The sequence below is a fragment of the Diabrotica virgifera genome, chromosome 8, assembly GCF_917563875.1.
Source record: "Diabrotica virgifera virgifera chromosome 8, PGI_DIABVI_V3a".
NCBI classification, from domain to species: domain Eukaryota; kingdom Metazoa; phylum Arthropoda; class Insecta; order Coleoptera; family Chrysomelidae; genus Diabrotica; species Diabrotica virgifera.
The window spans coordinates 213,563,532-213,581,833 of NC_065450.1; the positions used below are offsets into that span (position 1 = coordinate 213,563,532).

Consider the following 18,302-nt stretch of genomic DNA (forward strand, 5'->3'; position numbering starts at 1 on the left):
TTGAAGTGAAAATTTCTTTAGGTACGTTGTGCACTTTTTAGATGGGGAAAAAGTATTAAATTAGCGACCGTCATCGCGACCGTCATCGCTTCGACGAAATAAATTTTTGAAGTGAAAATTTCTTTAGGGGCGTTGTGCACTTTTTAGATGGGGAAAAAGGTATTGAATTAGCGACCGTCATCGCGACCGTCATCGCTTCGGTGAAATAAATTTTAAAGTAAAAACTTCTTTTGGGGACGTTGTGCACTTTTTAGATGGGGAAAAGGTATTGAATTAGCGACCGTCATCGCGACCGTCATCGCTTCGGCCAAATAAATTTTTAAAGAGAAAACTTCTTTTGGGTGCGTTGTGAACATTTTAGATGGGGAAAATGTATTGAATTAGCGACCGTCATCGCTTCGGTGAAATACATTTTTGAAGTGAAAACTTCTTGAGGGACGATGTGCGCTTTTTGGATGGGGAAAAATTATTAAATTATCGACCGTCATCGCTTGGACGAAATAAATTTTTGAAGTGAAAACTTCTTTAGGGACGTTGTACACTTTTTGGCTGGGAAAAAGTAATAAATTAGCGACCGTCATCGCTTCGACGAAATAAATATTTGAAGTTAAACTTCTTTAGGGACGTTGTGCACTTTCTCGATGGAAAAAAGTATTAAATTAGCGACGGTTATCGCTTCGATGAAATAAATTGTTGAAATAAAAACTTCTTGAGGGACATTGTGCACTTTTTGAATGGGGGAAAATTATTAAATTAACAACCGTCATCGCTTCGACGAAATAAATTTTTGAAGTGAAAATTTCTTTAGGGCCGTTGTGCACTTTTTGGATGGAGGAAAAGTAATGAATTAGAGACCGTCATCGAGACCGTTATCGCTTCGACGAAATAAATTTTTGAAGTGAAAACTTCTTTAGGGACGTTGTGCACCCATTGGTGGCGTTGGGTGCACCCTTTGGGTGGGAGAAACTATTAAATTAGCTACCGTCATCGCGACCATCATGGCTTCGACGAAATAAATATTTGAATTGAAAATTTCTTTAGGGACGTTGTAGTGCACTTCTTGGATAGGGAAATAGTATTGAATTTGCGACCGTCACCACTTCGCTGAAATAAATTTTGTACGTATATAAATTATGTGTATGTATACATAAACAGCATAGAGCATACGCATCGCGTATATGATATAGGTATAGCACTTCTTTTTGGATGGGGAAAAACATTGAGCTGGTAATTTATATACTATAAGAAGTTTTCACTTCTGTCGGCACTCCCACGAGTGCCTTCAATTTTTTTTAATGTTTTTTTTGGGTGCAGATCAACCTTGCGAATATGCTTTAATGCTGCGGAAGAGCATTAGAGCATGAAATGAATTAAGGAAAGGAGAGAGATATGAAAATTTGAACACATTTTCCATTTTTTTGTAATTATGCTAAAAAAATAACTAATAATTGTGTAATAATCCGTTAATTTACGGTTCTTTAAAAATCCTCTTAAATCTTTTCATTCGATTGTTTAGTTAATTCCATACATAGTAAGTTAGTATATCTGATATGTAGCAATAGTCCATTCTTTCACGGTTTTTGCTCTAAATTTTAAATATATGTCCAAAATAAGTCCGGAAATGGGTAAACTGACTAATTTTAAGTAACTTTTGTTCTATAGAGCTTTTTCGCCAAGTCAACATTTTTCGAGTTATTTGAGAGTGAATATGTTCAACAGTGAGTGAATATGTTTTCAACAAAATAACCACATTTTTAGACGGTTTTTCGCAAATAACTCAAAAAGTAAGTATTTTGTCGAAAAAACGTTCATAGCAAAAATAAAGCCTATAAAAAAGTAAAAAAAATGGTGTACGCGTTAGGTCTCTGGATCTCGTAGAACCAGAGTTATAGCCAATGAAAAATGGATTCATATTCACCAAATTTCAAATAGAATATTTCGACGTGAAATATCCAAAAAATTAAGCACTTTTTGGGGAAAACCCATAATAACTTTTTTAAAGTGTTTAAAAAAGCTTTATTTCTGTTTTACAAAAAGCTTCTGGCATTAAATTTAAGCAAGTTACGCTCAAAATAAAGTTGGTCCCTTTTGTTTTTGCAAAAAAAAATCGGGAAGACCACCCCCTAATTAGCAACTTATTAATCATTAAGCAAATTATTAAGCAAATGAAATTAATCGTTACCGCTCCACAAATTATTTTACTTATATTGTGTTTATATGATCTGTAAGTTTCATCGATTTAAAGTGCTTATTTTTGAAAAAATTTGGTTTCAAAGTAAAATTTTTAAAAATTTAAATTTTGAAAAATATACTTTTTTTCAAAATATCTTAAAAATTGTTAGATACCAAAATCTCGAAAAACAAAAAAAGTCAAATTTGCTTTTCTGAATATCATGTATTTTTTTTGTTTTTCTGTTAGACAAAAATTGATTGAGATTTGGTGTTTCAAAATTTGCATACATTCGTGATCAGTGACTCATTCAACCCCTTTCAACTACAGCCCTTTCAATAATAAGGACTTTGAACCGATGAAACTTACAGATCATATAAACAATATATACATGAGTCAAGAAACTTTTGAAGTCGTAACGATTAAGTTCATTTAAGATACTAATTAGGGGGTGATTTTCTCGATTTTTTTACCAAAACCAAAAGGGACTAACTTTATTTTGAGCGTAACTTGTTTAATTTTGATGCTAGAATTTTTTTTATAAAACAAAAATGAAACTTTTTTTAAACACTTGAAATAAGTTGTAATGAGTTTTCCCCGAAATGTGCTTCATTTTTGGTTATTTCACGTTAAAGTATTCCATTTGGAATTTGACGAATATGAACCTATTTTTCATTATCTATAACTCTGCTTCTACTAGGTGTAGAGACGTAATGTATACACCATTTTTTTAAATTTTTTACAGGCTATATTTTTGCTAAGAATATTTTTTCGACAAAATACTTACTATTTGAGTTATTTGCGAAAAACCGTCTAAAAGCGTGGATATTTTGTTGAAAAAATGAACATATTCACTGCCAAATAACTCGAAAAGTATTGACTTAGTGAAAAAACTCTATAAAAAAAAAGTTACTTAAAATTAGCCAGTTTATCTATTTCCTGACTTTCTTTGGACGAATATTTTTTCACCCTCAAGAGGGGATGAAAACCACCCCCAGGGCAAAAGCACATATCGGCACAATATCACTTTTTTTCTTTGACTTGTTAGCTATGTGTATTCCAAATTTCATGTCAATCCAAGCGGTTCTTTAAAATTTAGAGGTTTTGCAATATTTTACCGTTAAAGAACGGACTACAAATTAAAATATTTTTTTAATTGTAAGGTGCATGGTTATTTCGTAATATGTATTACAGTTAATTCTGTTAATAGTTGACCTATGTAATTTTTATCCTATGACCTATGTTAATGATTAACAATCTTTATTTTTGGTGTTTATGTTCACGTTTAAATTTAGGCTTAGATAAAAGAAATATCTTGAATTCATAAATCATTAGTTTGTTTTATTTTCAGTATAGAAAAACAAAATTATGTAATTTATGTCTTTAATTGTGTTTTGAGTGGGATTTTCAATCTTGAAACCGAAACATATTTTAAAATCTAAGGGTTATTCCCAACTAGATAATCGATTTTATTTTATTATTATTTATTACAACTATTATTTTCGAAAATAATTATAAATTATTATATAAATATATAAAAATTATAACAAGAATTAAAATAAATATATAAACAATTCAAAATGGTCTATCTAAGCTCATACATAAAAATGGAAACCAAAAAGACCCCAATAATTATAACTATGTATTTGAATATACAGTGTGTTCCGACGAAAATTTGACCTCCCCCCCCCCCCAGAAACTCAGAAACCAAGGGTTTCTTCACAATTTAAAAAAACACGTCAAATTGTATTGGAAGGGATACGAATTTTCATGCAAAATTTATGCCCTCAAATATAACCCCCTACCACCCCCCAGGTTTTTTAAATAGCAAAGGTAGTCGCGTGGCACATCATTTGAAAGGTATTTTTTCTGTACACGACCTTCCATTTTTTTTAATTTGCGGAATAACTTTAAAGACAATTTTGGAACTAACTAATCTGTAATACACTGCGGTGCAAAAAAATCGATCTACTAAAAATTTGGTCATTTTTGATGTTTCGAATTTCCCAAACCTGTTGTCCGATTTAAGTGATTTTTTACCACGTTATAGATTTATTCATTGACAATATCTCTGTAATAATATTGTTGCTAGACAGTCAAACTATCATTGTATACCGGGTGTACGAATCAAACTGTGTTTTTTTCTCACAGTTCGCATCACCCTGTGGACTATTTTAGCATTTATAAAATACTGAAATTAAAACCCGACTATAGCCTCAGGTTTTCTTAACATTTTCTCTTTCGATTCATTCGTTTATGTTGGATAATAAAAAAGTTAGGTACTTTAACAACTGGCCATGTTCGTCATCAGTACAGGCTGTTTCTAAAATATTTGCACAAAACTTTAAGGGGTTATTCGGTGGAGCGCAAACGGGTATTATGACCGATAATATTACCCGTACGCACGCCAATGGTGAATATAAAATTCTTAATTGTATGTCAAAAAAATGTGAAATAACTACGTTTTAAAACCCACCGAATTTGATCTGCATATCTCAACTGGTTTTAAAGCAATAAATAAATCGTCAGTTTGTAAAAAAGAAATTGAACATCCCGTATCTCGGAAACGAAGCGATTGCAGACATATGATTATAAAACAAATTGTCATTATTTTCTCATGTTAAATTACCCCTTAAAGTTTGTCGCACTTATTTAGAAACACCCTGTAGTGATGACGAACATGGCCAGTTGTTAAATTACCTAACTTTTTTATTATTCAACATAAGCGAATGAATCAATATACAAAATGTTAAGAAAACCTGAGGCTATAGTCGGGTTTTAATTTCAGTATTTTATAAATGCTAAAATAGTCCACAGGGTGATGCGAACTGTGAGAAAAAAACACAGTTTGATTCGTACACCCGGTATACAATGATAGTTTGACTGTCTAGCAACAATATTATTACAGAGATATTGTCAATGGATAAGGCTATAACGTGGTAAAAAATCACTTAAATCGGACCACAGGTTTAGAAAATTCAAAACATCAAAAATGACCAAATTTTTAGTAGATCGATTTTTTTGCACCTCAGTGTAGATTTGTTAAGTCCAAAATTACCTTTAATGTTATTATGTAAAATAAAAATAAAATAAAAATTCCATTTTTATTCAGTTGCAATGCGAAGACAAAATTGTCTTATTTTTCACTTAGAACAGGGAGCGCAAACAAGCACTCTGAATCGACGATTTTCGACTCTTTTGGAGTCATCATCGGAGAGGCGTAGGCTTGTTGCTCTTTGCTCGAAGTGACAAAACCACGAAAGCTTATCCCCGCATTGCAACTGACGTTAATGGAGTAGGTGACTAGCGTCATCTGGCCACTGAAAGAAAAAGTTTTCTACCTAATATAAACATTAATACATTATATACATATAATACATTAAAAAAGAATGTGTGTGTGTATTTTGTACGCACGTAAGAAGATATTCTTCTATTATATAGGTAATTTCAACGAAGTAAATATACTTAACAGGTTATTTGTATTTTATTTAAAAATTAAAACTAACTTTCTTATCTACCACTTTCAAAAAATTTTTATTAAAACAACCAAAAATAAAAAAAAAATATGAATCGCCCAGGATTTGAACCCGCGTCATTCCAATCACGGAGCTAACGCCCTACCAACTACACCAGCGAGGTCCTTCTAATTGACATGTAAGTTTCGGATATAATTACACAACACAGCGACAAGTAGTGTAAAAATGTTATGTAGTGTAAAATAATTATTTTACTACAGAGAAACACAGATCCAAAAACACAAGAATTATAATAAATAATACATTTACTAAAAACACTAATAATATTCTTTTAATGACTTATTTGTTATTTGCACGGATACAGATACATAAATATCTATCTTGAAAGATTAGCAAGGAACTACATACTGTCTGTGTGCGCAGGCGCGCAGATTTATTAGTCCAGAGAAATAAGGTTTTTCTCGTGACACATCCCCCTCCAGGCCGAAACCAAATTTTTTGAGTAGTATGGACATCTATATTATTAACCTATATGTTTCCTGCAGCCGATTTTGATGATATACATAGTTATAAACAAATGAAGATCGAAAAACGGTAAAGTATCGCTTTTTTCGTCTATTACCAAAAAGTTAAGCACTTTAAACAAATTTGAGAGTAAGAAACTCATAAATCGTATAAAAAAACTTCAATATGGCATTCGCTAAATACCTATGTCAACCTTATTGGTTGCTTAGAAAATTGCAAAATAAATCATAAATATTGAGTTTTTATAAATATTCGTAACTTAGGTAAAAATTAACTTAGAATCTTCTTATTACACAGAATGCCGAGACTTCTTGTACTTAAATTATATTTTAAATTTCAAAGCAATTGGTCAAATAGTTTAAAAGTTATTTAATTTATTTTTCCCAAATTCATTTTTTTTGCAACACTATAAGCCAAAAAATTATGAGGTTACAATAATACTTCGGACAGTTTATGAAAGAAGAACATTTATACTATTACCTTAATTAAAAATAAATGACAAAAAATAATTTTAAACAGTGTAAAATTATTTTGCAAAAACATGTCCATTTTTTGCTTATTTATAAACAATAAGAATAACTTTTTAACCGTTACCCGTATAAAAATTATTTTTTCATATTTAGAAAGACTGAATTTTTATACACATTTAGAAAGAAAAACAACTGTTCTAGAACATTTAGGGACAAAGTTAGCCCCCCCATTTTTTAATTCACATGTTTTTGCAAAATTATTTTGCAATATCTATAATTATTTTTTGTCATTTTTTTTAAATTAAATTAAAACTGTAAATTTTCTTCTTTCATAAACTATCCAAAATATTACTGTAACTTCATCATTTTCTGACTTACAGTGTTGCAAAAAAAATTAATTTTGGATAAACAAATTAAATAACTTTTAAACTATTTGACCAATTGCTTTGGAATTTAGGGTATAATTTAAGCACCATAAGTCTCAGCATTCCATGTAATCAGAAGGTTCTAAGTTAATTTTTACATAAGTTATGAATATTTATAAAAACTCAAAATTTATGATTTATTTGGCAATTTTCTAAGTAACCAATAAGGATAGACATATTCAGCGAACGCCATATTGAAGTTTTTTATACGGTTTATGAGTTTATTACTCTCAAATTTGTTTAAAATGCCCAACTTTTTAGTAAGAGACGAAAAAAGCGAAAATTTACCGTTTTTTGATCTTCATTTGTTTATCACTATGTATATCATCAAAATCGGCTGCAGGAAACATATAGGTTATTATTATAGATGACCATATTACTCGAAAAATTTGGTTTCAGCCTGGAGGGGGATGTGTCACCAACACGATATTTTTTTTTTCCTTATTTCTCTGAACTATATGTACAATTTTACACTCAATCGAATCGCGCTTAGCGAGGTGGGGTGATCCCTGTATAACTCGGGTCAAAACACCTCGCCCCAATGACTTGTTACACCCGAATGTACTCCTTCGAGAGGGTGAACAAATCCCACAGGTCGGGTTAAATCAAATTGCTTGCTTGCTCGAATCGCGCTTAAAGCAGAATATCTTCAATAAAAAAAAATAGATTGTCGTGTAGAGAAAAAAATTACCTTTCAAATGATGTGCCACACGACCACACTTGCTATTTAAAAAAAAGTGGAGGTTGATGCGGGGAAGTAAGGGGTTACATTTGAGGGCATGAATTTTACATGAAAATTCGTCCCCCTCCCATTATAACTTACTGTATTTTTTTAAATTTTGAAGAAGCTTTTGGTTTCTGAGTTTCTGGGGGAAGGGTCAAATTTTTATGAATATACATCGCACTTTCTTGTTTGTATGAGTTGGTAGGTTGTGTGGGAAAATCAATAAAGAAAGATTGGAGCATCAAACGCGCACAAAAGAACAGAGATATTTTCGTCACGGACATTTATGTACATACTGATTAAATATTTTCTACAAAACTGTTCATAGAAAAAAAAACAGCTTTCAATTGCACATTGTATATGCCAAATCAAAAATGAATAACCATTATCAATTTCGTTGCAACACGAAACTACAGCCGCATCATTATTCCAGTTCAATCAAAAAGTGCAGCAAGCACCTCTACCGGTTTCGAAACTTATTAGTCTCTCATCAGGAGGCACATATGCTCTCTCTGACCCAACTCTCTCTGATCCAACTAGGAGAAACCCCGGCGTGCAGTCACGGATTGCAACGAACGAAATGGCAGGGATGCTCTAGCGGCAACTGCTAGCAAAAAAACTAAGTTTTCAATCTAATAGCACATAAGACAACATCCAAAAATGTTATTCTACATCCTACGAGACTGAAAACAAATGGGAACCTTCTCTGGTAACACCTCCGAGGCTTCTACAATTTGCAAGCCATAACGGATGCTGAGACTAAGGAAGATGAGGGAATTTTACAATTTATAATTTAGGTCCCATCTGCTCAGCGTAAGACAAGGAGATGTAATATCCACAAAACTCTTCACCTTAGCTCTGGAAGACGTCTTTAAAGAACTGGAATGGGAAGACATAATATGTCTTCCCATATTATGGGTATCAACATAAACGGGGAGAAACTCAATCACCTCAGATATTGCGATGATGTTGTTCTTATTACACACCACCAAGAAGAACTAGCCACAATGCTGACTCAACTAGTACAATCATCAGAGAAGATAGGACTAAATATTAACATATGTAAAACAAGAATCATTACAAATACAAATAACAGAATAAATATAAATATAAATAATGTAAATATTGAGGTTGTTACAACAAGATACAACAGTACTTAAAAACTCGTGTATTTGACCAGTGCATCCTTCCTGTTCTGACGTATGGCTCAGAAACATGGACATTAACAAAGGCCAACATAAACAAAATTGAAATAACTCAGAGAAAAATGGAAAGATCCATGTTGGGAATAAAACTACAAGACAGAAAATAAAACAAATGGATAAAAGAGAAAACAAAAGTAAACAATGTAACTGAACATATAACCTGGTTAAAATGGAGATTTGCGGGCCACAATGCGAGACAGGAAGATAAAAGATGGAATGCTGAAGTACAAAACTGGAGACCGTGGACAGGAAGAAGAGGAAGAGGAAGACCTCAGATGTGATGGAAGGACGATACTGTAAAAGCTGCAGGAACTCACTGGAAAAGCAGAACGAAGGACAGACAGATATGGAAAGATTTGGGGAAGGCCTATGTCCAAAGTTGGATAGAAATGAGCTAAAGAAGAAGACATGATTAAACGAATTAATTTATTAATTCTAATAATAATATTACACAAAAAACAACAATGGATGACTGATGAAATCCTGGAATTGATGGAGCAAAGAAGAAAACTGAAAGATAACAAAACAGAATACAAAGAAAAACAGAAACTAATTAAACAAATAATAAAGGTAGCTAAAGAAAAATTGATGAAGGATAAATGCAAAGAATTAGAAAAGTTGAATGAAAAATATGATACGTTTAATATGTTTAAAAAAGTTAGAGAAGTAGCTGGTCTTTATTATAAGAAAACTCCACATACTATAACCGATTCGTCGGGAAAAATAATAGACGAACACGAAATTCGAACTACCTGGTATAATTATATAAATGAACTGTATAATGATGCTAGACCCGAAGAACTGGACACTTTAGATGAAGGTGAAGGACCAGAAATACTAAAATCAGAAATACAATATGCTATAAAATTGGCAAAAAACAAGTAAGCCGTTGGTCCCGACAACATACCTACAGAAATGGTAAAGCTCATAAATGAGGAAAAAATTGGAATACTAGTCAAACTATTCAATGATGTTTATTCGACTGGTGATATCCCTGAAGATTGGTTAAAGTCCGAATTCATAACCCTACCAAAAAAAAACAACGTCCGAAAAACTGTAGCGACTATAGAACGATAAGCCTTATGAGCCACACCTTGAAAATCTTTCTACGTATCATCCACAGTAGAATCAGAGTTAAATGTGAAGAAGACCAGGATGAAACACAATTTGGCTTCAGAAATGGACTGGGAACCCGGGACGGGACGCACTCTTTGCACTAAATGTGTTATTGCAGAAATGCCGAGATCAAAGGAAAGACGTCTTTGCTGTATTTATTGACTATGAGAAGGCCTTTGATCGAGTACAACATCACAAATTAATTAAAATACCAAAGGATAAAGGAGTTGATAGTCAAGATGTACGAATCATAGAAAAATTATACTGGCATCAAACAGCGACAGCTTGCATAAATGGAAAATCAACAGAAATATGCAAAATACAAAGAGGCGTCAGACAGGGTTGTATACTGTCCCCACTGTTGTTCGCTTTGTATTCAGATAGAATATTTAAGGAAGCGCTGCATAATGTGGAATGGGGTGTGAAGGTTAATGGAATTGTGATAAATACAATCAGATATGCAGACGATACAGTTATTTTAAGTGATGATATGAATGGATTACAACACCTTTTAAATGCCATTGAGAGTGGAAAGAGAGTTTGGCCTAAATATAAACTGTTCAAAAACAAAATACATGGTATTTATCCGTTTGGCCCATCAAGATTCACGGTTATATGTTGATGGTCATATAATTCAAAGAGTACCCAGTTTTAAATATCTTGGTTGCCATATTACTGAACAACTAGATCCAGATAAAGAGATAAAATGTAGAATCGAGATAGCCCGCACGACATTTTTAAAAATGAGAATTGTTTCTGTAATGATACCTTGCAACTTCAACTTCGAAAGCGCATGATTAAATGCTACATTTGGTCAGTCCTCTTGTATGGTGTCGAAGCATGGACATTAAAAATATCCACCATTAACCGTTTGGAGGCCTTTGAAATGTGGCTGCACCGACGTATTCTGAAAATACCATGGAGGGCTATGCTGACAAATGTGGCAGTCCTTAAGAGAGCAAATGCTACCCGCGAGCTGCTTGATAACATCAAATATAGAAAGATGGCCTATTTTGGACACGTAGTAAGGGGAGACCGGTATAATATTCTTTAACTTATTATGATGGGTAAAATCGAAGGACGCAGATGAATTGGTAGAAAGCAGGCCTCTTGGTTGAAGAATATCCGGGAGTGGACAGGAATAAAGAAAGCAGAACACCTATTTAGAATAGCTCGAGACAGAGACAGTTTCGCCATGTTAATCGCCAACGTCAAGGGGACTTGATAGGGCACGTTAAAAAGAAGAAGAATAATAATATTAGTGAATCTCATTAATAAAAAGGGTTAAATAAACTTACCTCTTTTGCACTACGAATACCCCTTACAACTAAACCAGGGATGCAAAATGCCCCTCCCAGGCACACACTCGCCACCAAGGCAAACAATATACCATTCATTTTGACTGTTCTATACTATTTTTAATCTAAAACACATAATTATTAAATGAAACAGTTGAATATATAGCTACCTAATTGATTAATATTTTTTGTTTAGTAATAAAATGTTAGAGGTTATCCGAAAGATAATGATGTAAAGAGTACTTATACACAATCTTCAGAGAAAATGTTATTATTGTTATTCAATTTTTTGTTTTTCCCAGATTTCTCGTTAAATAATAATGTATCATACACATAGTTTCAAAAGTTATGCATCACCCAAAATTTTCGCTGTCTCTGGGCAAATTAGGAAAAAACAAGAAGTAGTTATTTATGTACCAAGTCAGTAAAGTGACTCTTTATCGATCGAGTCTGATATTACTAGCAGAGGGAGCGAAGCGAGTTACAGACGAGTTCGATAAAGAGTCACTTTACTGACGTGGTACATTCAAAATTTTATCGCCAATCATAAAAAATTATAACACTTACTTAACTACATCCTTCTAATGAAAAAAGAGTGTGTGTACTTTGTACGCACGTAAGAAGTTATATTTCTATTATTATGATTTCAACGAAATAAATATACATACGTATTTTAAATAGATTAATTGTATGTTTATTTAAATACTAAACTAATTTTAATATTTAAAATTATACCAAAAATGAAAAATATTATAGTTACGTCATTTCTTTAAGAACTGTAGCCTTCCCCGTAGTTACTTTTCCCTTGATGAATCGTAAAAAATCTAAATAAATATATTTACTACCAAATTATCAGTAAATATCTATCACCGTCCTATATACCTATAATCGAATTAACAAAAACATCATTTCACACTTTATTTGCATTAATACCCAACTTAAAATATTTAAGAATGTTTTTAATTTTAGACGAAATAAAAATTTCGTATGACAGTTATGACAGAATACTTTTATATGATGGCCGGTTTCGATGTTTAATCGATAGTTGTTATCAATATTGAATACCTAATTACTAAATCTGTGAAGTTTAGATTTATTTTGTGTGCATATAATTGCAAGATACTACAAAATTTCACTTTTTGACATAAATTTAATTAATAATAACGTAAAGGGGCCTAGCCGGGTAAGATGATGAAAAGTGCCCCCAACTCGATTCGAATTCGATATAGGTCACCGTTTAGCATATGAAGTGAAATTCATTTTCTGAAATTTTTAGCCCCCTAGGTGGTCATGTGACCCACCTAGAGCCTAATTAGGGTTTTTATGTTTTTATTTTTTATCTCAGTCGCATCGAGAATTAGCGAAAAACTTTAAATAAAAAAGTTGTAAGATTTAAAAAGTTATACCCGAAAAAATTTTCTTTTAATTTTTGACGGGAAATTTAAATTTTAGAACGATTTTAAAATTTGAAATGAGTATAAAAAAATAACTAAGACATTCATTTTCACGAAAAAATATATAACGTGTATTTTTGCATAATATTTCACCCTGAATTTTTTCAAATTTTTAAAATTGGTGAAACGCACCTTTAAAAATAAAAAACCTCATTTTTTCGGTTTTTTTTTTCGTTTTTTGATATAATTTTATACATATTTTTCAAAGAAGGCGACACCGTCACTAGAATAGGTAAAAACTGAAAAATAATTGGGGTTTGCTTAATAAAAATTTTTTGTAACGCCATCCATTTTCAAGATACAGGGCGTTGAAGAAAACAAAATTTTACACATTTTTTACGATTTTGCCGAAACTACTGGCAACATTGTAATAAAACTTGGCGGGTTTTAAGAGGTAGTTATTGTGCATGTTTTGACATACAATTAAGGATTTGAAATTCATCATTGGCGCGCATAGGAGTAATGGTCTGAACTTTTCAAAGAAAAAAAGATAGTACGCTACTGACATATTTCAAATTAACAATAATTTTTGAATTCCTCGTTCAATTTGCGATAAAAAAACTATCTTCTCATTTTTCCATACGACGCGCTGTTTTGCTATAAAAAATAAAATATCTTAACGCTTCCAAAATATTCGAATTAGTTTTTATAATGGATGTACGAGTTTATGTAGGTAGATGTAGAAACTGCTAGAAGCTCGAATACTTTGTAAAGGTTAAGATGTTTTATTTTTTGAATAAAAATGACGCGTCGTATGAAAAAATAGGAATATAGATTTTTTGTCACAAATTGAACGAAGAATTCAAAAACGATTGTTAATTTGAAATATGTCAGTGGCGTACTATATTTTTTCTTTAAAAAGTTCAGACCATTAACCCTATGCGCGCCAATGACAAATATAAAATTCTTAATTGTATGTCAAAAATTGTAAAACAACTACCTCTTAATACTTGCCAAATTTTATTACAATGTTGCCAGTAGTTTCGGCAAAATCGTAAAAAATGTGTAAAATTTTGTTTTCTTCAACGCCCTGTATCTTGAAAATGGATGGCATTACAAAAAATTTTTATTAAACAAACCCAATTATTTTTCAGTTTTTTACCTATTCTAGTGACGGTGTTACCTTTTTTGGAAAATATGTATAAAATTGTATCAAAAAAAAAAAACGAAAAAAAAAACGAAAAAATGCGGTTTTTTATTTTTAAAGGTGCGTTTCACCAATTTTAAAAATTTGAAAAAATTCAGGGTAAAATATTATGCAAAAATACACGTTATACCGGGTGTCCACTTATATTTTCCCCCATTTTAACTGGCTATAACTTCTAAACGGCTTAAGAAAGAAATATGCGGTTTTCGCTGAAATGTTTTATTTTAGTAAAAGTTTTGTCTGAAAGGATTGAATTTTTTATATCGCTTTCAAATACGAAAATAAAAATGGCGGATTTTTGAAAAAAACGTTGTTGACTTTTTTTAATGGAACACCCAGTATATTTTTTTGTAAATTGAAAGAAATGTCATTCACCTATCCAGCAATATAAAGATTTTCAAAATCGGCTGTCAAATCACTGAATAATTAATTTTTAAAATGAGAGGTGCAACGTGGATATCACATACCTAAATACCATAACGAAGCAAATTGATATTATGTTATGTGATTTCCACATTGCATCTCTCATTTTAAAAATTAATTGCTCAGTCATTTGACAACCGATTTTAAAAAAATTTATATCGCTCGATAGGTAAATAACCGTTTTTTTTTTCAAGTTACGAAAAAATATACTGAGTGTTTTAATAAAAAAAGTCAACAACGTTTTTGTTTTAAATCCGCCATTTTTTATTTAAAAGCGATATAAAAAATGGTCATTTACCTAAAAACTTGAAAAAACGGTCATTTACCTATCCAGCGTTATAATTATTTTTAAAATCGGTTGTCAAATGACTGAGCAATTAATTTTTAAAATTAGAGATGCAATGTGGAAATCACATAACATAATATCAATTTATTGCTTAGTTATGTTATTTAGGTATGTGATATCCACGTTGCACCTCTCATTTTAAAAATTAATTACTCAGTGATTTGACAACCGATTTTGAAAAACTTTACATCGCTGGATAGGTGAATGAATTTTCTTTCAATTTTCAAAAAATATACTGGGTGTTCCATTAAAAAAAAAGTCAACAATGTTTTTTTCAAAAATCCGCCATTTTTATTTTCGTATTTAAAAGCGATATAAAAAATTCAATCCATTCAGACAAAACTTTTACTAAAATAAAATATTTCAGCGGAAATCGCATATTTCTATCTTAAGCCGTTTAGAAGTTATAGGCAGTTAAAATGGGGGAAAATATAAGTGGACACCCGGTATATTTTTTTCGTGAAAACGAATATCTTAGTTTTTTTTTATACTCATTTCAAATTTTAAAATCGTTCTAAAATTTAAATTTCCCGCCAAATTAAAAAAAAAATTTCGGGCATAACTTTTTAAATCTTTCAACTTTTTTATTTAAAGTTTTTCGCCAGTTCTCGATGCAGCTGAGATAAAAAATAAAAACATAAAAACCCTAATTAGGCTCTAGGTGGGTCACATGACCACCTAGGGGGCTAAAATTTTTAGAAAGTGAATTTCACTACATATTCTAAACGGTAACCTATATGGAATTCGCGTCGAGTTGGGGGCACTTTTCATCATCTTACCCGGCTAGGCCCTTTTGTACAATAATTTCGATTCGATCGAAGTTCACTCAAATAAATAATCGGTTGCTGCCATCGACCATTTACTTTAATCTCGGTTAATTTGATTAATAATCGCGGCATGTAAAGTAAAATTCGTCTTTTATTACAATAAAGTGTTACTTTAATGCCGCAAATGAGGGCAAATGAATACAATAATGATTGCCTTTAGTGACGGTTGGCGCTAAAAGTTATTTACCAGCTATTTTATTGCAGGAATCGAATCTTATGATTGCAAAGTCCGCCTAAAGTGTGCTATTTTGTTTATTAACAAATTACCGCTTCGAAATCTTCTTTTTTTTTCGAAACTTTAAACCAAAAACACCCAAATAAAAATTCACCATAATTTAAATCTGCACAGATATTTTTTCCGATTTCCTTCAACGAGAAATTTCCTCGGAAAATCCAGGTTTTCCCAACAAAATCTTTAATTTTCAACTAAAATTTTAGTAAAGTAATTATTTATATAATTAAATAGCTTGGTGACATAAAAGCTGTTTTTATTAGATTACCTTTCCGGAAGCCAGCGACAATTTAACAATTAGTTTAGCAAAATTAAATTGTTAATTAAAAATTTACGCTTGCAATTATAACTAGAATAATTATGATATGCCAGAATAACTATGATTTTCATATAAAAATGCCCTATACCTATATAACGTAATTTACCGAAGCAGAATATGACTATTTGTACGGCCTCAATAATGTTTTAAAAGTATAAACAATTTATTTGTTTATAGACAAATATAATATCTCGGCAACTGTTAAATTAAATTAAATTAAGAAAACGGTATTGGAAATGACACGGTATTTCTAAAAGAGAAAAATTTTAATTGCGATGAGTTGTTGCTGAAATACCACCTCTCAAATTTGACTAGCATTTTCGACGAAGTTATAAACAATTGGATCGTAATTTGTGAACCATTACCTTTTTACTTCGGTATTTTTCTACATACAAATTTTCATGTCTTCCAGATGAAGTCTACTTACTTTAAAATGTATAATAATATATGTCTGAACTGCCGATATTAATGAGTCAGATTAAATTAAATTATTAGAAGAATTTTTACTAAGCAATAAAATTTGTTTAGTTTATTAATATGTTGTATTTAGATAAGAACCTCCGAAGTGGAAGTCGAAAAGTCAACAAAATCATTTTTCAAGTTAAATTGTGGCTTATTTCCGAATTAGAATAGTAAATTACATAAATGCCACATAGACCAGTAAGGATCTGCGAAAAAACGTCTATTTTGGATGTGAGAGGTGGCATTCGGATTTTTGCAGATATAGGTAGGTGACACCTTCAGTAATAATAATTGACTTATGCTCCTTCTCAAATATACCCGGAATATTAATAAAAAAATTAAAATATTTAAAAATTTCGAAAAACATCGATTTTTTTCTGCTTTCTTTGCTTATAACTTTAAAACGATTCGTTTTGGAACAAAGTCGTAGAAAAATAAAATAAAGATAATTGAATTTTGTATGACATACGACTGGTAAAAAATGTCTTAAGGTATTACTTTTTTTGTAATATAGCAATAAATGCAAAATAAGGGGGCAAAATAAGTCTGTTTTTATTTAACATTTTTTAGCCACTTTGGTGGCACTAGAACCTTAGTAATTCGCTTAGGAAATTATTTGTGACATACTTAAATCATGTACCAAATTTAATTAAAATCGATTTAATAAATTTTGCAAAATAAATTTGCAATCTAAATGTTTTTAAAAAAGTTCAAATTTTTTAAAATCTTTCTGAACAAAAAGTAGACCATTTAGAAGTTGGCTAATTTTTTTACATATAAAGAGGTGATATACCTATCTAATACACTTTACAGAATTAAAATCAGATTAATTAAGGGGCCCCAGCAATGTTTTAAATTTATAAACAATTTTTTGGCGTATAAACAAATAGCTTTGTTTAATAATAAAAAATTAATTTTTAGCAATGCAAGCAATTAAAACCGGTATAATTTGACTTAAACTTTCAAATGCTGTCAGCAGAATTGCTATTTTATTTTTTAATGAAACCTTATTCGCGTTCAAAAATTGCAATTTCTCGATTTTTTGAAAGTTCCACCGCGTTTAGTAAGAACATTTTTTGCTTAGAATTACCCAAGAAATACAAAAAAATAATGTTTTATTTTGCGAAAAATCGATTTTATGTAATTCCTCAAGTTCTTTGTTTATACCAATCTTATCGACATCCGGATCAACTGTTACCCAAAAAATTCGTGTTCTACGGGTCAAAATACATAAAAAAAACTTGGGTAAGTCCATCTAAATAAAGGAGCCCGTAGCACCCCCTCCTGGCCACAGCACTAATTTGTTTATAAGCCAAAAAATTGTTTATAACTTTAAAACATTACTGAGGCTGCTTAAATAATCCGATTTCAATTCTGTAAAGTGCATTAGATAGGTAGGAGTACATCTTTATATGTAAAAAAATTGACAAATATTTGTATGTTCTAGTTTTTTTGTGCAAGATTTGATGCAAAATCTAGTAAGTCAATTTTAATGAAATTTTTTGTACGATTTTAGCACATTACAAAAATTTCTAAGTGAATTAGGAAGGTTCCAAGTCTAACCTAAGTGATGGAAAATCATTGAATAAAGACAGGCTTGTTTTGCCCCCTTATTTTATATTTATTGCTATTTTGAAGCAAGGGTGTTAAATTAAGACATTTTTAACCAATCGCATCTGACAG

The 18,302-nt window shown here is 31.1% G+C and overlaps 1 protein-coding gene across 4 annotated transcripts in view; it reads right to left on the reverse strand.

Annotated features, from left to right (window-relative positions):
- Window positions 1-11,639, reverse strand: part of LOC114324545 (inter-alpha-trypsin inhibitor heavy chain H4) — an 83,937-nt gene extending 72,298 nt beyond the window's left edge. For all 4 annotated transcript variants that reach the window (XR_007700047.1, XR_007700046.1, XM_028272399.2 and 1 more), the window contains exon 1: window positions 11,410-11,639. Coding sequence is in view for 2 of the 4 variants with exons in the window: in XM_028272399.2 (XP_028128200.2) it covers window positions 11,410-11,508 (99 nt within the window). In the remaining 2 variants the exon portion in view is untranslated. The remainder of the gene's footprint in view (window positions 1-11,409) is intronic.
- Window positions 11,640-18,302: the final 6,663 nt, after the last annotated feature.